A 22,676-nucleotide genomic window follows, 5' to 3' on the forward strand; every position below is an offset into this window, starting at 1 on the left:
AAGTTATCAAAGATGGAGGAATTAAGTGTAAAAGTTTGTAAAGCAAGAGGTGTGGTTACAGATATGGATTTTGTTTATGAAAAGACAAAAAGAGTTTACATTTAGTAAAGTGTTATGTAGTACTGTTTAGTGTAGTCCATTTGGCTACAAGAATAAAATCTTCATGTGATCAGCAAGCTTCAGTTGTTTATCATCTATTTGTTTTTGCATGTACCGTTATTATACCCGGCAGTAAACTAGTTCACAACAACCTAAAAGATTCAGGGCTACTGAGAAACCATTAGGAGCTAAAGCCCTGTGGGCCACCCCTGGCTCCGCCTATGCCACTACTTAAGAGTTTAACAGCAGACAGACTAAGATTAACAGGTAAAACTAGATCTCACCAACAGGCTCCACCAGGTCCACGTGGTCCACAAAGTCTCTCTTCCCAAGGTAGACGGTGAGCTGGAGGAGGAACAGATCAGCCAATCAGAGGCAAGTAGGAGCACAGTGAGCAGCCATGGTGGCCTGAGAAGGTCACTGTTGTCATTCAAAACCATATTTGATTATTTTATCATTCAGTAATGTCTGCAACGTCACTGTTAGTGTAAGAGTCTGACAAGATTACAGAAAAGATCCCAGCAGAGGTTTCTGTTTAGGACAAAGACGGATGAGAATCACAGCCCTTAGAAACACTTTGAAGCTGCAGACGAAGCAGATAACTGGAGGAAATCTTTGAATCTGCACATTAAAGAGCCATCAGACAGATCCATGATCCTTGATAACCATCATTTCTGTGGGGCGTCTGTATTGCATTGCTGTATTGCATTGCATTGCTGTATTGCATCTATCAAAACTTAAACATGTCGTTGTGCATTTTCTATTTTAGGTGCAAACATCTGTCTCCAGAATCAGGTTTAATAAATCCATTTAGTTTCTGAACAGGTAGGACATAAAGAAGGCTGGACTCACCTTTCCATTGGGACTGGCTTTCTTAAACACTCTGCAGACAGAGAAACAAAGGTGTCAGTGAGTCTGTTCATCTGTTTATTCATGCTACAGCTGTTCGACACTAAGTAATAATTGCTCCATCTCTGAGATATAATGTTGGAGAGGACAGGAGCTTAAAGGCAGAGCTGTGGAGGAGGGCGGAGTCCCTTCAGCTACCTCTCTTTGCGGATGATGTTCTTTCGGATTTATCCTGCAGATCACACTGGATCAGTTTATAGATGAGGATATAGAGTTAAAGATAAGTGTAAGTGTGATATTAATAATAAGTTTATTATTCCTCATCCTAGTGATAGCTCAGACCAGAGTTATGTTTATGGCTGTCCTGCCATCCTCATGTACTGTATAGAATATTTAACTTGAATAATAATCACTCTGATCAAAGAAACAAAAATGAATTTTATTTATTTATGCTTATAGAATTTTTCAAAATGTACACCTTTTATCTGCAAACAGAATAAACTTTTTTTTAGCTAATGCTAACAAAGTGGATGTGTACACTGACAAAACCATTCATTAAATAATGTTCAACGTCATAACCAACTCATGATCTGCATTAACATCAGGGTGCCAGAGAACAAAGGCAAAGCAACTGAGACAAATTGAAATGAAAAATAGTGACATGATTGTGAAAAGAAAATAGGCAAAAGTTGACAAAATGGATAAAGAAAGGCAAACATAGGAAAAGTGATGGAAAGGTTTAAAAAGCGGCAAGAATAAGTTTGGTACACTCTTTAGCTCCAAAATGAAGTAACTGTCAGCCAGGATGCTAGCACCAACGCTGCTAATCCAACACATATTCATTGGTATCAATAAATCACAGCTGGGAGGAAACATGCTCTGGGTTTATCAGGGGCACAGCCAATCCTGTGGCTAGGCCTGCTCAGCTGTTTGGAACAGTGGCGTCACCTGGCCTGGGCATTTTGGGCTCTAGCCCCAAACATGTCTTATTTAGCCCCGGGTGTTTTTTAACCTTAGAAGGAATGAAAGAGAAGTGTACATTAATGGAGCCGCCCTATGACACTAAAGGAGAAGGTAGTTATGTAATTTCCCGGCTTCAGTGAATGCAACACAGGCACGACGCCATGACCATTCAGAGAGGAGTTGTATGGAAGCAGGGAATCCTCCATGTTTTACTGGCTGACAGCCAGGTAAAGAAGGTAAAATTCGAACTATAGTGTTCTGAGCGGTTCTGAGTCATCAGAATGACGGAAACACGGACGACATCAGACCTTTTTTTTTTTTGCAAGGAAAAAGGGAGACATTTCTGCGGTTGTGGTGGCCAGGCGTCAAGGATCTGAGCCACCACATGAAACAGGTAAACAAAGTCATTTAAATCCCGTATGTCTCCAAAATTATGTGAACATATGCAGATCAATTATGACAGTGCATGATACTTCGACCATTAAGTGAGCTAAACTGTTAACTAAACCATTAGCTTTGCTCTTTTCCTGTGTCGTACACATTTGCATTAAAACAACAGTTTTACTTTTGTTCAACCGTATTTTTAATTTTAAACCTGTGTAAGAAAGAGTATCTGTCTGCACACTTGGATCTTTATTACACAAGTCTAACGTCTTTTTTTTCTGGCACCTTTGCATATTTTGGTTGTGAGTGCAGTGATCTCACTGATCTGCTACCAGCAGCCTATCATTTTAAACCTGCAAAGTACACTTGGCTGTCCTTTTTTGCTTCATCTTTTTTATCTGATCTTATAAAAATAACAGTATACTACTTCAGTAAGAAAACAATACAATTTTGTCTAGCAATCCATATTTTTTAAAATATGTAATAAGTTAATACAGTACAAATAACCTAACTTTGCATGTTTTACTACTTTCGAAGTCATTGGTTTAAATACACAGCTCAGCCACAATTAAGGTGAGATACAGAAAGCACAAGCCCATAACATTAAATGATTCAATTACAGCTGATTTATCTCATTAGAAGTACATGAAGATTCAGCAACATTTAAAGTGACCAGACAAAGGCATAAAAAAAAGAACAGCAGGTACACACTGTGTTGTGCTGTAATAAAATATAGATGTAATTATAGTGTTGGTGCAATTAGAGCTCAACTAAATAAACAAACACAAAGCAAATAAAATCATAGCGTAAGTAAACTTAATGCAAAGACTGCTGTAATTCATGTATGCAGTTATTCATGTAGAGACTGATCAGTGTGATTGTAGATTAAGATTAGGCTACTTGTTATAAATGTTGCAAAATTTGGTTTGTTAATTTACTTTGAATGCTTAACTACCATATATTTGAGCGACTTATCTGATGTCTTTGCATTTCCATGGTTTTACTTGGGAATATAAAACTTTTTTATTATGTTTTCATTCTATATTTACGATATACACAAATAATTGCATACAGGCATAAAATCCAATTATCCAGATAGGAGAAATTGACTCAATTTTAACTTTTAAGTAACATCTATTGTTTTTCATAATTAAAACTATATAATTGAGCCAGTTTCCCCCAGTAAATGACACTTTAATGCTAATAATGTTGCAACGGTCAGTTGGGCTCAGCCCCCAATGTTCCCAGGTCCAAGAAGCCCTCCTGGTTTGGAACAGTACTAAACTGTTTAACTGGCTCCTTTTTAGCCGAAGGCTGATGTGTGAACTAGTTTTGTAAATCTCTACGCTGTTCTGGTGAGACAGCCGCGGTGTCAAAGCCACACCACCGACAGCAGACGACTACGTTTATGAAATAATGGAGACGTTCAAAATGATATGACCGTCTGATGTTTGGATCGACCTGAACCAGCTATTTTTGGTGAAAACATGCCGTGTTGGAAAAGACCCAGTCCTCACTATCATCACCACCCTCATCATCATCATCCTCATCATCATCCTCAGCAGCAGCAGCAGCCGCAGCTTCCTGTCTCTGAGCCTCTGTCTAATGCTCTCTGGCATTATTAAACCCCCCCTCCTGTGTTAATGTTGTCATAAATTAGCCGCTGTGGCTCCATTAGCTTTCAGCTTCCTCCTGAATGGACCTTCATCAATCAGCAGCATCAAGGCGCCATATTACCAGAAACCGCCGGGACTCGTGGGAGCTCGCTCAGCAGCCAATTAGCTGCTCGCCATCATCTCTGAGCAATTAGTCCAATTAAATGTGAGCGCTGTGAGATCCCAGGTCCCAAATCAGAGTTAAAACATCGAGTGATTGAAGACAACAGGAGCAGAGCTCACAGAGGAATGTCTGAGGGGATTATCTCCTCAGTATCTAATGTTTAAAGAGAGCTTTATAGAATAGATACTAAAGTTGATCCTGTAGGATAGCACAGTTTTAGCCCCATTTTAAAGCTGTTGTTAAAAGGGCCCTGAACGCCTCATGATGAGAGCACTCAGCATCGTTAGTCCAACAACAGAGAGAGAGGAGGAGGAAGAACATGCAAACATGATTAAAGATTTATCAGAGAAGAACAAACAGGCACAAGGACTCAACAACACAGCCACAGACCGGAGCAGACCAAAACCTGCTCTCCAGAGTCCACATGACCTAAGTCTGACACGTTCCTTGCTAAACCAGTGGCTGTCCATTCATCCCTGGTAAGCATAACATCTCCAAAAAGATGGTTTAAGAAGCAGGTCAAAGGTCAGGGTCACTTAAGTCCATCCTCTAATCCTCATCCTCTAACTTTCTGAAAGCATCTCTGATCTTAGATTTTTTTTGGTCATGCTATAATGACTAAATATGGCAAAATATACATATCTGATAGTATATTTTCATTGTATTTATGATAAAAAGCAGGTCATTTAACACTAAATGTGACATCAAGACTTCAAAATAATTACATTTTTACAACAAAAAAGTCCATGTGTCTTTTTAAATTGGCTGAATATGAGTCATTATTCAAAGCAGTTCCTGAAAAAACTTGTGTTGACAGTGAGCGGGAGAATTACTCTGTCTTGTAAAAGTATTATAAATGATTAGTAGAAGTAGTAGTAGTGATGGACGAAAATATTGGCACCCCTGGAATTTTTCCAGAAAATACACCATTTCTCCCAGAAATTGTTCCAATTACAAATGTTTTAGTGCACACATGTTTATTTCCTTTATGTGCATTGGAACAACAAAAAAATCTGAAGAAAAAAGGCAAAATTGACATAATTTTACACAAAACTAAAAAAATGGGCCAGACAAAATTATTGGCACCCTTTTAAAACCGTGGATAAATCATTTTATTTCCAGCATGTGATGCTCATTTAAACTCACCTGTGGCAGTAACAGGCGCTGGCAATCTAGAAATCACACCTGAAGCCAGTTCGAATGTCTAAAAGTTGACTCAACCTTTGTGTTGTGCGCCTGTGTGTGTCACACCAAGCATGGAGAAGAGAAAGAAGAGCCCAGAATTGTCTGAGGACTTAGGAAGCTAAATTGTGGAAAAATATGAACAATCTCAAGATTACAAGACCATCTCCAGAGATCTTGAAATTGTTGTCCACTGTGCGTAATATAATCAAGAAGTTTATAACCATGGAGCTGTGGCTAATCTCCCTGGACGTGGACGGAAGAGAAAAATTGACAAAAGAATGCAACGCAGGATAGTTGGAATGGTGGATAAACATCCTCAGTCAACTTCCACACAAATTCAGGCTGTCCTGCAGACTCAGGGTGCAAAAGTGTCAGCTGGGACCATACATGGTCATCTGAATGAGATGAAGCGCTATGGCAGGAGACCGAGGAGAACCCCACTGCTGACAAAGAGACATAAAAAAGCCAGACTGGAGTGTGCAAAAATGTACCTGAGTAAGCCTCAATCCTTCTGGGAGAACATTTAGTGGACAGATGAGACTAAGGTAGAGCTTTTTGGAAAAGCACGTCATTCTACTGTTTACAGAAAACAGAATGAGGCCTACAAAGAAAAGAACACAGTACCTACAGTCAAACATGGCGGAGGTTCAAGGATGTTTTGGGGTTGTTTTGCTGCCTCTGGCACTGGGTGCCTTGACTGTGTGCAAGGAATCATGAAATCTGGAGACTATCAAAAGATTTTGGGCTACAATGTAGGGCCTAGTGTCAGAAAGCTGGGTCTGGGTAAGAGGTCATGGGTGTTCCAGCAGAACAATGACTCCAAACATACCTCAAAAAGCACCAAGAATTAGTTGGAGACAAAGCGCTGGAGAGTTCTGAAGTGGCCAGCAATGAGCCCAGATCTAAATCCCATTGAACACCTATGGAGAGATCTCAAAACTGCTGTTGCAAGAAACAGCCTTCAAATCTGAGACCGGGAGCAGTTTGCAAAAGAAGAGTGGTCCAAAATTCCAGTTGAGAGGTGTAAGAAGCTTGCTGATGGTTATAGGAACAGATTGGTTTCAGTTATTTTTTCCCAAGGGTGTGCAACCAAATATTAAGTGGAGGGTGCCAATAATTTTGTCTGGCCTATTTTCTGAGTTTTGTTTAAAATAATGTCAATCTTGGCTTTTTTCTTCAGATTTGTTGTGTTGTTCCAATGCACATAAAGGCAATAAACACATGTATACCAAAAACATTTGTTGACTGGAACAATTTCTGAGAGAAATGGTGTATTTTCTGGAAAAATTCCAGGGGTGCCAGTATTTTCATCCATGACTGTAAGTCACACAGATTCCTTCATGCATGATTTGTCTTTCATTGGGTGGTAATCTGTAATCCGTGTTGTAATTCAGTCTGGTAGGTATCAGATATGTTTCAATACTCATCCCTGGTGAATTCTTCGTGTTTTGAGGCCGGTCTTTCAAGCATAACAGTGGCAATCCAAACTGTGGCTCCTTTCCCACGTCTTTCCTGCTCTCTTTCCATGATTCCTTACATTAACCACTGTCCTGTCCTCTCGTAATAAAGGCAAAATGCTAAAAAAAAAAAAAAAAAAAAAAAAAAAAAAATGGATAAATAAAACATGGGGCAGTTTAATAGTTTGTTTCCAAAAGTAACAGGCTGATTTTATAGAGAAGGTGATGATTAAAACAAAAAAAGCCGTCAGAAATCCCCAGAGTTTCTTTAAAGGTGAGGCAGAGATGATCAGAAATGTTTAAGATGTCTGTTAAATAAAATTTCTGGAAATCCTATTATCTTATTATTTTATTATTTGGGAGGGATCCAGTATTCCTTAAGGCTCAGTTATGCTTTCCACGCAGACGGCTGCACAGAAAAAAAATCAATGCGGAATCATGATGCGGAAACCTCTGGTGCATTTATACCTAGCGCTGGCTTCCTCTTCACAGCAAACTGATATTCTCCAAAAAGTTAGGGGGCAGTGTCTTCAAGAATCACGTCTGTAGCGTGTTTAATGCAAGTCATAGAGGAAGATTTGTTGTTTACATCATGGAGAACCACAAAAAGGAGCTGCAGTGTTTACTGTTGTTAGAGCATAAAAGAGAGAGGAGATGGTCCATCCGGCCACTCAATCAAGAGAGGAAGGACGAGGGGGAGTACAATATTCTTGTACAAGAGTTCTTCCACTATAGGAGGGACTCGCCTGTCTACTCCAGGGTCACCACTTCATCCTTTTTTCTGTTTTGCTTTGACAAATCTTTCTCTCAGATTTTTCCATGACTTCTGACACCATTCTTCTTTTTTTTCCTGTTTCCTGTTTTTGATATTTCTATCCAGGAATTTTAGATCATCTGGCAGTCTCTGTGATCTTTCAAAGAAGAATCATACAGGTGTTTATATTTTCTGACTTCTGTCACCAAGAGCTCCTCAAACAGCTATTTGGCGTCTGCCGCAGCCGCATCTGTAGAAATTTCAGGGATGTGCGCAGCCAGATGAAAATTGGCTGCACAGGACACCCGCGAAGGGGTGTGTCTTAATATTTGACATCACATTCAACGTACAGACACTCGCGACCTCGCGGATGCCTCAAGCATAAAACAGGCTTTATGCTCCTTGAAGATCCTTTAAAGTGAAATCCAAACTTTGTGTCTAAACTCGATATGTTGGAATAAGTCGCTGTAAATGAGAAAGCACTGAGATCTATGTGGGCCTATGACATCACCAGTCTTGATGGGGAATAACCCAGCCCCCCTAACACTACGGTAATATAAAATCACAGTTCATCTCAGTCCAGACTCTTGTTAGCTGATGTTACTGCCTTTACTGAAACTCAACAGGCAGTTAAATGCTGTGTTTTTGTTCACTGTTAGGTAAAATACTCAAATCTATCGGCCACAGTGGATTAAGGGTCACTGAAGCATCATAACAGATTTGTACCAGAAAACAGTAAATATGATCCTCAACTTCTGTCTGTGCTCTGACACAGTGCCAGGCAGCTGAGCTCTCATCAGAAGCTTTTTTCTAAATTCTGGGGATCTTATTTCTCCTGAATGGGCAGGGCTTCAGCTCATTTATTGGACACGCCCACACTATCCTAGAGCAGATCAACTCCCTCATTTTTCATAAATTTTAAAGCTTGATTTCATAAACTTAGAGATGTTTTTCACGACTCAGATGTGATCTGGTGGTTCAGAACACAGCGGCCTGTCATACCAATAAACCTAAACACAGATTCATCTTCAATTTACAGGGTCTTTAAGGGGAGGCTGTAAACTTATGGCTATGTTCTGTTTAGTCTGTCGCTATCATTAACTTCTCACTGGTATTCTCCCTGTCTTGTCCAGACTCTTGATAAAGCTGTTTTTATCTCCCAGAGGTTTTCCTGCTTAAATAAAGGTTAAATAAAATAAAATGTGTCAATCCTCTCTGTGAATGAAGCTCTGCTCCTCCGATTGATTCGGACTCTCCCACAGAGAAACAACACTAACTGACCGATCAATACGTGACTGTTGTGTCAGCTCACTGCCTGAAGACTCCCCCGACACCAGGACTGCTGCAGAGCCTCAGCGCTGACACACAAAAGTCACGTTAGCGCTGCAGCATGACGACCACAGAGACGGCTAACGTTTTCTACCATGTCACAGTGTCACCTCATGTACACACTGGCAGCTGGGTTTTCCACCCCCACGAGGAGGAGACAGGAAATTAAATAGAATATTGATTCATTTCACAGTTTACAGAGGAAATCTAACTCTGAAACCACTTCATCTTAGGATTGAAAGGAAGCAAAAGTGAAATACGCCAGTGGATTATTCTGAAGTCTGACATCATGTTTTATTCAAGAGGACGATGATTTACAACCTGAAACAGATGTTCATCCCTAACCTACATGTCTGATTTAGACCAAATTAAAGAAATGATCAGCACACTATTCAGTCAAATACATTTGTTCATGTTGGTTTAGCAGTATTTCACAATAAAAGCTCCAGGGCCAGAGAAGGTGTTTGGAGTGTTTCTTCATACGGGATGTGACTTGAATTTTCTGTTGACTTGAAAAAACTCCTCAAGGATCTGGCTGAAACCTCACCTTTCTTTGGTTAACAGAGGTGTTACTTCATACATGCTCTCTGCTCATTTTCACCATTATTTACAAAACTGCCACGATTATGTACGATGCCATAAGTCACTGGAAAGTTCTGGTTTTGGTGATTCAAATACAAACACATCAGACACAATCCACAGCTCCATCAGCCCAACGACAAACAAACAAGGATCCGTTGCAGCACCGCTGGGTACGATAGTTACTAATGCAGCTGACAAGGGGGACAGCTTTCCTTGCCTTTGGAGCCTCGGGGTCAGTGTTAACTCATTGAGTGCCAGCCCTTTTATAAAATAGAAAGTGGCTTGTGCCAGCATTTTTGGCCATTTTGATTCTTCTTTCAAGACCCACAGAATAGTTGTAGTATGAATAGAGATAGTTGAATAGAGGCTAGTTTCACCAAAAAAAAGACCACTTTTTTTCTATTAAGCGGAGAAAAATGCATTTTGGTGAAAGAGAGTCTGTCAAGCAAAACAGTGATTAGAATGTTAGAATTTTGCCTTTAATGACATAAAAGACATCTGAAAATTGTATTATGAATTGTAAAGCACAGGTTGCGTCTGATAGCTGGTAGGTCAGTGCAAAAAACTGAGTTCTTCCTCTGTCTGAAGGAATACACGCTAGTCCAGAGAGTAACGTAACTAGTTCTTTAATTCTGTAATCACCAGGATGGTACAGTAGACTTCAGAGTGGTTGAAATAGGTTGGAGCAAGTAGGTGAGGATGAATGAGGTAACATAAGACTATGGAGACTTGTATTTGTGTGGGTGTGGTTCTGTAATCACAGAGCATGATATAACATTAGCAAATATACAAATATCCATAAACAGAACACAAATGACAGTGCAGTCATTCAATTCTATTAGCTGTAATAAGCTTACTAACCTAAGCTTGACTGAACAGAGTAGTATTAATTATTTAGCTGCAGTACCAAATTACACCACTAGATGGGGCTTTGATAATAGAAATAAATGCCACCCGATAACATTAGCACTGTCCTTTTAGCATAAACAAATAGTTAACAGCATTAATTCCCAGCCAAAACGTCAAGCAGGGGTCTCTGCATTTACTAAATAGCAGTCAGTAATGATTCAAGAACAACCAGCCAGGTTAAAGGGCAACTAAATATGACGTTAAGGCAAATGAAGGTAATACACAGCATAGTAATACACATAAGCTATTAGTTTAGCTTAGGATAACATCAACACTAATACCCAGAACATGTGCTGTTAGCATTAGCCACCAAGCTAACAGCTATTAGCATTGGAATAAGTCAGAAAATATGGGTGTGAACTCAGCCTGGATGAGCTGCTGCCATCTTGCCCTTTTACCACAGAAGTGAGGTGAAGAGTGTCATGTGACCTGCAAGGGATGCTGGGAGCTGCAGTCCTTGAAGGGAACAGGGATTTTTCTACACGAATATTATTTCATTGTAAAATAAATACAAAATACAGCACAATACAACTGGACAGCTGTCACAGAACCCCCCCGATATGCCCAGGTCCTCTCCTGCTTGTGTGTCCCCTGGCACTACCTGTAAATTATAGAAGTAAATATAATATATAATATGTTATATATATTATTTATATGATATATAATCTATAATATAGAATTTTTTTGTTCTTGCCTCTTTTTCTGCCATCAGATGGTGTTGTAGAACTGCATGGGGCTTGCTCTTCTCTCAAGTCTGCTTCTGAAATCACAAGAGCACGAGTGATGGTTTCATTCGATAAATTTGGCTAAATAATCAATGGTTTCCTAACAGTGACTTACCTCCATCGCTCTGGGACGGAGAACAAGATCCGCTCACTCAGCAGCCATTCCTCCGAGTCTGGGTCGGAAAAGTCAGTCTCTGAAGTGTCGTCGCTGTGTGCATCCAGCTAGACTGCGGCTGCCTTTTTCCTCCGACACACGGGGGAGACCTGGCGGCATTCTTTAGCCTCTTGGCCGGCCGAGGCAGATGAATGAACATGCTGATCCCTGGATTCGCTGTCGGTTTCAGTGAGTAACCGATTTCTCATGTAAAAGTTTAAAGTTTCTTCCAGCATCCGCTGGCGAAGCTGGCCACTTGACTCACTCAGTTTTTTGGGGGGGCATTTTGTGCCAGTACTGAATATTTTAGAACTTTTAGCTTAGATTACCTCCATCCCGGCATCTCCACTTCCTGCTCTGATCTCAGTCACTTTGATTTAGCATCTCTTCCGTGTTCCAACTACATATCCCAGAAGCCCCAAAATTACTCACAAGGAGCGTGAGAGAGCCCCCTGGTGCCAGCCACCGATAAAACCACTTTGACGTATATATACGTCAATGGCACTCAATGAGTTAATTTTGACAGCACTTTTTAATTTATTTTTAGTCATAATTTAGTCATCTAAACTGTTTTGGTTTTAGTCTAGTTTTAGTTGACGAAACTTCCCACATTTTAGTCAACGAAATTTACAGTAAATTTAGTCGACTGATTGGATCTCTCCCCAACTTACCCCGCCACCACGCAGCAAAAGCAGTTGTGATAGGATCTGCCCCGTATCTCATCCCACCTTTCCACACAGCCAAAGTAGCTGTGATTGGATATATGCCTAACTTGCCCCTACTTTCTACATGACGAAATTAGGTCTGATTGGATAGAGTCACTGTCAAACATTTTCATCTTGTTTTTATTTGTTGACTAAAGTGTCAATTAATTTCATTTTGGTTTTTGTCCATGTGCACTTGCTTTTTTTAGTTACTGTCTCATTTTCGTAAGGGGAAAAAAGGCTATTAACGAAAACTATAACAAAAATAATTAGTCAACAAAATTAATGCTGCTCAGGGTGCAGGGTTTGCATCCCCATGCCCTTAAACTACAAAGCATAGAAACACCTAAAGATCCATGCAGGGTAGTACTCCTGACGCTGCAGCTTTAGACGAGCTGCACGTCACATGATGGCGGCAGGGTGAAGGTAGGTCAGGTAGGTCGGACGTTGCTGGTGGTGCTAAGGTGCCAACCAGTCCTCAGCTGTTTCAGCCCAGCAGGGTCAAAGTTCATTCAAGGTCATTATAGATGAACAGAGGTTGAGGTCAGCTTCATCCTGAGGTCCTCAGCTCTTACATACAGCTGTCTCTGATTGGTTAGAACTAATAGAATAAACACAATCATGTCAGCAGTAAAGCACTACTATACCTTGTATACAGAGGGGTGAAATATCATGGACTTGGAAAATCCAACGGTCCAGCACCAACGTTTTAATCCCTGTCTAGTCTCCTTAACAAAACCTAGTCTTTATTTTTGTCTGTTTTTGATTGTCAGCATCATAACTAAGGCAGTCGAACATTAACACCTCAGTCACCTCTATGGTGGAGCATGAAACAACCATACTGACCAGAAACGCCTTTTTCTGAGGAGACATGAAGAAAACCTTTTTTTGTTTCTGTTTTCACGCTGACCAACAGGGGATATAGAGAAACAGGGAGGTTTGGTGTGTCACATGTGAACTGGATGATTGTGTAAGGAATATTAATCATGAGAGAAGCGGGGATGACCTGCAGGAGGAAACAGCATCAGACAGGAAACGTGGCGTTTTATTTAGAGAAGCTGCTCTGTATGTGGGACGGATCACACCGAGCTCATTCATATTCCTCTGAGGTGACACACTGGCATCATTCAGCCCAAACACACTCACGGCTGTGATTGCAGCATCAGCTCAGGCTGAACACGGAGGGAGGACACTCTCAGTTTCTGAACGAATCATCGGACGGACGCCGCGCTCACCTCACACCACACACTGACCTCATCTGTACACATCACTGACACTGAGACCTGCAGGACCCCTACAGGTTCTGTTATCAGCTCTGAAAGCTGGGGTTATAACCCCAGTCCCTAAAAAGTTGGGTCGCTGTGTGAATCGTAGCTAACAACAGAAGTCAGTGATTGTTAAATTGTGTAAACCCATATTATCCACTACAAAACAGGAACAACAGATCAGATGTTACACTGAGACATTTTACCATTTCAGGAAATATTAGCTCATTTTAGATTTGATGGTGTCTCAAAAAAGTAGGGACAAGGTCATGTTTACCATTTTGTAGCATCCCCTCTTCTTTTAACACAGTCTGTCAATGTCTGGGAGGTGAGGAGACCAGATGACAGGAGTTTAGGGAGAGGAATGTTGTCCCATTTTTGTCTGATGTAGGATTCTAGCCACTCAGCAGAGCTGGGTCTTCTGTAGTGATGCTCTAAATGTTTTCTATTGGTGACAGGTCAGGACTACGGTGCCAAGGTTGACACGGCTGAGTGCCGAATCAGCACGTGCTCCAACTTTTTCAAACATCAGACTACTGCTCCATAAACACTCCAGCAGTGTTCATTCTGACAGCTGTTTTTAATTTTAGTCTCAGTCTTTGTCTTTAGATCAAAAACCTTTTGATTTGGGGAGCAGGTGGCCTAGTGGTTAAAGGCGCTCCCCATGTGCGCGGGTGGCCCAGGTTCGAATCTGGCCTGAGGCCCCTTACCGCATGTCTCTCCCCCACTCTTGACCCTGTTTCCGAATCTATCCACTGTCCTCCTCTATCTAATAAAGGCACAAAAATGCCCAAAAGTAAATCTTAAAAAAAAAAACTTAACTTTTAATTTTGGTCACATTTAAGCCATTTCGACCTTTAAAGTTTCCATTTGACAAAAACTGACAAAAACCTTCCAGAAAATTGTTCTCAAGGGTAAGTTTTTGTGGTGGAATCGTGTAGGTCAATTACACATTGTGGCATAGGGGACATAAGAGCAACATGCATGAAAATCAGCTCACATATGTATCAGATCTAGACAAAATAAAGTTCCCTGAGACCATCCTCTAATATGTACAGGAAACACACCACAAACAGGTAAAGGTCATATTTAGGCTGTTTTTAGCAGCATCACTGCTGTCACATCTGAAGGGTGTCCACCTACAGAGTTCATCAGATTGTCTCCAAGTTGTGCAAACTGTGAGTTTTCATTATAGGGCGGGGCTGTGAATGGGGCTGAAAGTTGGAAAACCTATCTTCCAATTTCTTTGGAAGTGTTTCAACTATTTTGATTCTACTTAACTCTACAGTGCTTATGTCGGTCATCACCAAACTTAACAGGGATGACCACTCTTTGACTCTGAATACATGTATGCATCAATCATCACTACAGCACAGCGCCCCCTTTTGCTAACTGATGAGTTCATCCTCTGAGTTTTGATTTAGTCCTTTCATACCCCTTTGAACATTCTACCTTCACACACCTTTCAGCCTTGGCTGATGAGTCTTGACAACCTAATATGTGCTGGGGTGCGAGGGTCCTTCAGTGCTGCCTGCTGCTCCACTTTCTTGTTGTTATTGAACACTAAAGACCGGTCATTCACTCTGAAAGCCCTGTGGACATCAAAAGTAGATACTCAGTACTCTGAGTAAATTTTGAATGACTTAGTGTTTACTTCTACTTGAGTATATATTTATAGAGCAGTACTTTTACTTCTATTAAAGTACATTTGTACCAGAATAACTGTACTTTTACTGGAGTATAACAGTCTGGGACTTTTCCACCTCTGTTTGTCCATTTCTTCTGTTTGGACCACTGTCACTCACCTTTCATCTGTCTCAGTAAAACATGCTTCAGTCATCCAGTATTAGCTCAAAACGCTGCAGCCAGATTACTGACCAAGTCTTTAGGAAGGTCACACATAACTCTGAATCTGTTCTCTCTCCACTGACCTCCCAAACGTTCCAGAATCTATTTCAACATTCCTGTTTTTACCTGTGATGCCCTGCATGGACAGGCACCTACCTCTCTGAACCTTAGCCTTGGAGTCCCAGTAGGACTCTTCAGTCCTCTGATCAACCCCAGCAGGAATCCTCGGTCCTCTGGTCAACCCCAGCAGGAATCTTTGGTCCTCTGATCAGGGTCTGTTGGCTGTTCCACCCTCCAGACCTTAAACATGTTTAAGGTCATCACTCAGACTCTTTGGAACTCTCTTCCATCAGGCTTAGGGTCTGTCTGCAATGATCATGAGCTGTCTCTGCCTCGATGCAGAATCGTTCACGTCTGCATCACCATGCATCATGGAAAAGACTATTTTCAGCACCACTCACGTCAGCTGTCACAGCATTCAGACCGAACGTATGCTACGTGATGGCTGCTTCGTGCTGTTGCAGTCCTGACTTTCTCCATCAGTTTTACCTCAGTGAATCTCTCCAGATATGACCTAAATCATTGTAGAACTGAGCCAGAGACATTCAGAATAAAAGCATTCGAGAGTAGCTTCTCCACAGAAATGCTAAAGAAGGCTTTTATTTTGAAAAGCACAAAGCAGAAGCATAATCGTGCTGTGTTTAGCTTCCCTCTGACATTTCTATTGACGTGGAAACTGACTCACTAACAGCTGAAATTTAGAGAAAAACTTTGATAACACACACACACACCCACACACGCAGCCAGCCAGTGTCTCTCCCTCTATGTTGATGAACAGAGAGGTGTTTTCAGACACACACGGTTCTGGCTCTAGTTCGGTTCTGGAGTCTCAGAACCTTGGTGCTTCCTGGTGAACCAGCCCGTGTTCACTCCAGTTTAAGCAGAACCAAAGTAGGAGGACATGATAGACATGTATCACCACATCCAGCTCCACTTCGGCCCAAGTCTTTCCTGCTGTCCCGGTATTCCTTCTTCAGTTTCTTGAGTTAATTAATTAATTAATTAATTAACTGGTCTGGTGTTCAGGTGAAGCCAGCCTTCTCCTCCACAAGTTCAGCATATAACTTGCCCCTACTCGTTGTACTCTCCAGCTTCACCTGAAATCCTGTTGATGCCCGATCAAACATTTTGCCTCCCCAACAGACCACTTTTTCTACATTTTCTGCTCTTCTTCACAAACTAGAATGGGATACACCCACTGATGATGAACTGGAACCGGCATGGAGCCCTGCCAGTCTGAAAGGCCTATCATGGACCACAGAGGTCACTGCTGCTCCAGAGACACAAACTGTGAAAGAGGTGGAGCTAAGGTGGAGCTGAGGTGGGTCTTCAGCCTCCTGACAAACAGGGGGAGCCCTCCTCCCCTGGTCTGCTCCACCCACTTTTCCAAAGTTGACAACTATGGCTAAGAAACTATTTGGCAAAGTCCCCAACATCCCCAGCTTCACCAACATTCTGTCTGTAAAGATGACGACAACCTTTAAAGCATTAAAAACATTCCATCCTTGATTTTAAAGGACAAATCCACTGATTTTAAACCAGCAGAGCATCGATAGTAAATGTGTATGCTCAATGACCAGTGTGGTACTGCTTTCACTTTAAACTGTAAGGAGAACTCTCCTCTCACGAACCCTCCAAATCTCCAGACTGGCTCAGATGTCTGTAGACGTCTGTTAGACTACAGCCTGCTCTTCTACATTTTCTCTGTGCCAGCCCACGGAGGGTGGAGTCTGGAGAAGGGCGGGGCTACATCAGTACACGCTGAGATTGCCTGCTGACCATGAGGATCAAACACAGCAGAGAGCGAGGTGGGTAAAAATAGTTTTTTAAAGACACAGACACAGAGCTGCTGATAAGTGCCATGATTAGGACTAACGGACAACAGCATGGGAATGAAGAGCAAAATGTTACAGTTGAACAACAGGGAGGACTTTGCTCCCTGTGCTGTTGGGGTTAAATGTGCAAAGTGGAGTTTAGTTTTAGACATCGAGTAATGTTTAGACCAGGACCAGCAGCAGAACACTGCGTCCAAACACTGAAACTGTCTGTCTGTTCTCCATGTCTTATTCTGTTATTTTAGGGCTGCTCAGAAGCACAATAATCATCTCTGATCAAGTTCACAAAAAGTAATGATTGACTGATAAATATCACAGAGCACAGGGAAGAATGTTCCCTGTCCGCAGCGTTTCCATCATCTTTTCATTTCTGTTTCATCTCTCCTCTTTAAATGAGCTCCAGTCCACTGTAGTTTAATAAATAAAGTATTTCCTTTCAGGATGCTTTATCTGTGTTTTTATTATGCGTTAACCAAAGACTGTAGAAAGAATTGGACAAACCCTGTGTGGCGTGATTACAATAGGCGGACTCAAACTACTTTTGAAGCCAATCCGCAGAGGCTTCCATATTGAAATCGCGGTCTCAACCAAATGTTGGATCAAGCTAACGGCCCGCCTACTAAGCTCGTTTTCCTGTCAGCAGTGAGGTTTTTCCTAAATATAATTGAAGCAATTATGGTACAAAAAAGAAATCCTCCAGAACCATAAAACACAGGCTTAGGAACATTAATGAGATCAGAATCTTGTAGCTTTCACTGATCCTAAATCAGATCTACATCAGTCCCAGGCCTCTGGTTAGAATAAACAGACTCTGGGCTACTTCTCCCGCCTTGAAAGGTCAACACGTTTGGTTTACATTCAACCACCCACCTGCAGAGCCAGCAAATAGGAAACAACCTGGGAGTGGCCTTGGAAGGCAATGAGCCCAGTGCATTCTGGGTGTTAAAGTATTTGAGTCCTTTGGCTGAGCTGATTATTTTCATGGAAATTCTTGGACAATGAAGAACCGATTTCAGAACTTTTCCATCTTTCTACTCTGTAGACATGGAGAATCATCACAGCCAGTATCCCCACCCCAAATTTTGTTCTTTAACACTGATGTCAGAGGTCACTGAAGCTTCATACACCCCAAAGACACAAACCAACAAAGGTAAACAAGTCAAGACTTGGTCCAAGTTTTTGGGACAGGATTGAAACAACATTTTCCCCCCGCTCCAGAATGTTGACATGACAGGGACAAAGAGGGACATGGCAAGGACATGGCAGGGACATGGTAGGGACACGGCAGGGACATGGTAGGGACATGGCAGGGACATAGCAGGGATATGGTAGGGACATGGTAGGGATATGGTAGGGACATGGCAGGGATATGGCAGGGATATGGTAGGGACATGACAGTAACATGACAGGGACATGAAAGGGACATGGCAAGGACATGGCAGGGACATGGTAGGGACATGGTAAGGATATGGTAGGGATATGGCAGGGATATGGTAGGGACATGTAGGGATATGATAGAGACATGGCAGAGACATGGCAGGGATATGGTAGGGACATGACATGGCAAGAACATGGCAGGGATATGGTAGGGACATGGCAAGGACATGACAGGGACATGGTAGGGACATGGCAGGGATATGGTAGGGACATGGTAGGGACATGGCGAGAACATGGCAGGTACATGGTTGGGGCATGGCAGGTATGTGATTGGTGTTGGGAAAAATGGGCCATGATGCCAACATGATGCTGGTCTGTCTCTGCATGACATGAATATTTTTTATAGATTTATATTCTTTAAGGCCAAAATTGGATCTAAAACTCAGACTAACACCATGCTTTGGGTCAATGATCAGATTACTCAGTGCATGTAGAATTAAGAGTTTAATCTGGGTTCTTCAGTTTTGTGAGTAAATACACCTCCATGGTTCAAAGAAGAACAAGAAGTCCTCCTAAGTAGGAGGACATAAATGAATGAAACTGCTTCAGATGCACATCCACCGAGCTCAGGGTTTTAGTCTGAGGGGGAGGAAGAATGGAGCTGAGACTGAAACTGATCATAGAGACAACACAGATAGAGAGAGAGCTCTACTCTACATGTTTCAGAGCGGACCAACATAAACAGTCAGTAGTAACGCCCTGACCAACATCCACGCCTGGATGGAAACAGGAAGTCTTCCTCTTCCTGTCTTCTTCTTCTACCTGGACCTGAGGCAGCTGGTGGGTTTTGAGAAGAGAAAGTTTGAGTTTTGAGGTCATGTACCTATAGCAAGAAAATCAGAATCATGATAACAAGGTTTTATCAGGAAAAGGATTTTTGATTACAGCGGTGTCCGGATTCTCCCCAGTCACTGGATACATGTGCTGATGGAAACCAGGGTGTCCAAACTACAGCTTGGCATCCAGATGCATCACTTTTAATCAGCCAGCAGACAATTATGAAATCATAAACTAATCTGGCCTTTATTAGAACATGGAGCTGTGCTGTAAGGCCTCTGCAGACCAAGAATGGTGCAAACAAACAGCAGGGTAACGTCCATTCATGCATCCATGCATCCATCCATCAATCCATCCAGCCATCCATCCATCCAAGCACCACCTGTTCACCACAGCCTACAGTCTTCACTAAACCACCTTTTACACTCATCCTACCCCTCACATAGTTTGTCCATGTATCTGTGTTCCTGTAAAGCGTCTTTGGGTTTCTTGAAAGGCGCTATATAAATTCAAGATATTATTATTATTATTATTATCTATCGGACGTATGTGAAATAGATCCTCTGGTGACATGGCTATCCCAGGCTACATGCCTGTTCTACGGAACATGAATAAAGAGGAGCTGGCCTGGAGGAAAGGGAGTGAGGAGGTCGGACTGCTGGGTATATTGTGAAAACCTTTTTTTGTCTGTTTGCCACAGCAGATAAAAAGCAAAAATCCTCTCAATGTGGTCAAGCTCAGCCATCTTTGTTGACAACTGACTGAAATGCAAGATGTTGGAGAAGGAAGCCCCTCCCCCTTGTGTTTTAAAGGCACTCTGATACATCGGATTTGAAGTACGTTATTTGAGCAAGTTTAAAAACAATGGTTAAGGAAACTCCCCTAGATATGTGGAACAGGTGATGGATGAAGGTAACATGAGGCTGAGCCCAGAAGCCCTGCTGAGGAATTTCAGTTCAAACCGCTCTCATTCTTTGGGTCGCTACCAGAGTCCATGACCACAGCTGAGGGTTGGAACAACGATCTATCAGTAAAGTGAGAGCTCTTTTCTCCAGCTAAGCTCCCACTTCTTTACATCAGTTCATCCTGACCAGGGGCGTAGCCACGGGAAGCAGGGGCCAACCAGAGCCACCCCAAACTCCTAGCCAATGATAGGCTGTTGTCAGTCATAAATGTAAAGTTGTGCTCTAGGCTGTTTTCTCCTTTAATCAGATCTTCATTAAACTGGTCAGACTAATTATAATACACTAAAGAGGTAAGCCATCAAAGGGGCCCCGTCATGCTGGTATTTTCTGTATGAGGCCCTTAGTGAAAAAGTTTGGACACCGCTGATCTAAACAAACTCAAAACAGCTCACCTTTAGTACAGAGACAGTTCACAGTTGCAGTTTTAGACACAGGTTCTGACTTTAAAGACAAATCAGCATCAGGATGAACCGTGGACTTGTCCCCAGAGCTCATTAACCAATCTTATTACATTAAAATAGTGATGTCACCAACCCTTAAAGAGACGGCGCATCACTGCACCGCCATCTGCCCCGTCTATCTCTGAATGAAGACGTAAGTGAGAAATACAAGCAGCAGGGTTCTGCTCACACAGACGTCAGCCAGCCGGGGTTCTGACAGGACGTTATGTAACGTTCCAACAACACAGCGCTCGGCTCCACTGTCAGAGACCACACAGACACACTCACTACACACTCACAGACACACTCACACTGACGCTGACACAGACTGCCTCCTGTGTGCATGCACAGCCTCTCTGAGGATCATCAGCGGCACCATAAAGACACAAAGCTCCTACCTGGTTCCTTTATCTCCCATCCTGACAGCAGCAACGAGCCAACAGCAGCCGGACACAGAGATGATGGAGGAGGAGGAGGATGGAGGGATGCCGTCACCGTGGAAACTGAGGGGAGGATGTCTCTCTCTCTCTCTCTCTCTCTCTCTCTTGCTCTCTCTTTCTCAGGAAGTGGTCGTCATGCCGTCAGATTCTCCTCAGCAAGAAGAAAAAACCTCCTGAGGTCTGGATCCAACACGCTTCCCCTCCTTCCCTGTCGGTCTCATTAGCCGTAAAATGTGTGAAAACCTGAAAACACCCCGAGGATAGGATAATTTTAGAGTGACATTAACAACAGACTCATGGCTGGACTCCGACCTCCATCATTGCTCCATCCATCCATCAGTTCATTATTACAGCAACATCACTAATTCATCATCTTCATGTTTACATTAGACTCAATCCATAATTAACGTTAAACTCTCCAGAATCACAAATGAGATTTTAAAACCAGAATGATTATTTTGGTTAAAGATTTGATCCTGTTATACTGTCAAGACACTTAGGGAATTAGTTAGTAAATCAGAAAGTCAGTCAGTCAGTCTGAAAGTAAGTAGGTTAGCTAGTTAGTTAGTTAGTCAGTCAGTCAGTCAGTTAGGTAGTCAGTCAGTCAGTTAGTTAGATAGTCAGTCAGTCAGTTAGTTAGATAGTCAGTCAGCCAGTCAGCTAGTCAGTCAGTTAGTCAGTTTGCTAGTTCGTCAGGTAGTCAGTTAGTTAGTCAGTCAGTTAGTTAGTTAGTCAGTTAGCTAGTTAGTCAGTTAGTTAGTCAGTCAGCTAGTTAGTCAGTCAGCTAGCTAGCTAGCTAGCTAGCTAGTTAGTCAGTAGTTAGTTAGATAGTCAGTAGTTAGTTAGTTAGTTAGTCAGTTAGTTGGTCAGTCAGTTGGGTAGTCAGTTAGTAAGTTACTTAGTAAGTTAGTTAGTCAGTCAGTCAGTCAGCCAATCAGTCTGTAAGTTAGTCAGTTAGTAAGTTAGTCAGTTAGTTAGTTAGTCAGTCAGCTAGTTAGTCAGTTAGGTAGTCAGTTAGGTAGTCAGTCAGTTAGGTAGTTAGTCAATCAGCTAGTTAGTCAGTTAGGTAGTCAGTCAGTTAGGTAGTTAGTCAGTTAATTAGGTAGTCAGTTAGCTAGTCAGGTAGTCAGTTAGTCAGTCAGTCAGTTAGTTAGTTAGTTAGACAGTTAGCTAGTTAGTCAGTTAGGTAGTCAGTTAGCTAGTCATTCAGTTAGTCAGTTGGGTAGTCAGTTAGCTAGTTAGTCAGTCAGTTAGTTAGTTAGCTAGCAGGCACGCTAGTTAGTCAGTAGTTAGTTAGTTAGTGAGTCAGTTAGCTAGTCAGTCAGTTAGTTAGTCAGCTAGGTAGTCAGTTAGATAGTTGGTCAGTCAGTTAGGTAGTTAGGAAGTCAATTAGTTTGTTAGTAAGTTAGTCAGTCAGTCAGTCAGCCAATCAGTCAGTTAGTTAGTCAGTTAGCTAGTTAGTCAGTTAGTTAGTCAGTTAGCTCGTTAGTCAGGTAGTCAGTTAGTTAGTAAGTCAGTCAGTTAGTCAGTCAGCAAGTTAGTCAGTTAGGTGGTCAGTCAGTTATTTAGTTAGTCAGTTAGTCAGTCAGTCAGTTAGCTAGTCAGTCAGTTAGTTAGTTAGTCAGTTAGTTAGTCAGTCAGTTAGTTAGTTAGTTAGTTAGTTAGTCAGTCAGTCAGTTAGTCAGTTTGTTATTCAGTTAGCTAGTTAACAAGTAAGTCAGTTTGCTAGCTAGCCA

General features: G+C 41.9%; 1 protein-coding gene across 1 annotated transcript in view; it reads right to left on the bottom strand.

Moving 5' to 3' along the window:
- arrb1 (arrestin, beta 1) overlaps positions 1-20,986 on the bottom strand; it is a 46,747-nt gene extending 25,761 nt beyond the window's left edge. The window contains exons 1-3 of the mRNA XM_041805717.1: positions 20,899-20,986; positions 952-982; positions 384-444 (exon numbers count right to left, since the gene is read on the bottom strand). Of these exons, the coding sequence (XP_041661651.1) occupies positions 384-444; positions 952-982; positions 20,899-20,918 (112 nt within the window). The 5' untranslated portion in view covers positions 20,919-20,986. The remainder of the gene's footprint in view (positions 1-383; positions 445-951; positions 983-20,898) is intronic.
- Positions 20,987-22,676: the final 1,690 nt, after the last annotated feature.

Source organism: Cheilinus undulatus, linkage group 2, assembly GCF_018320785.1.
Source record: "Cheilinus undulatus linkage group 2, ASM1832078v1, whole genome shotgun sequence".
Lineage (NCBI taxonomy): Eukaryota > Metazoa > Chordata > Actinopteri > Labriformes > Labridae > Cheilinus > Cheilinus undulatus.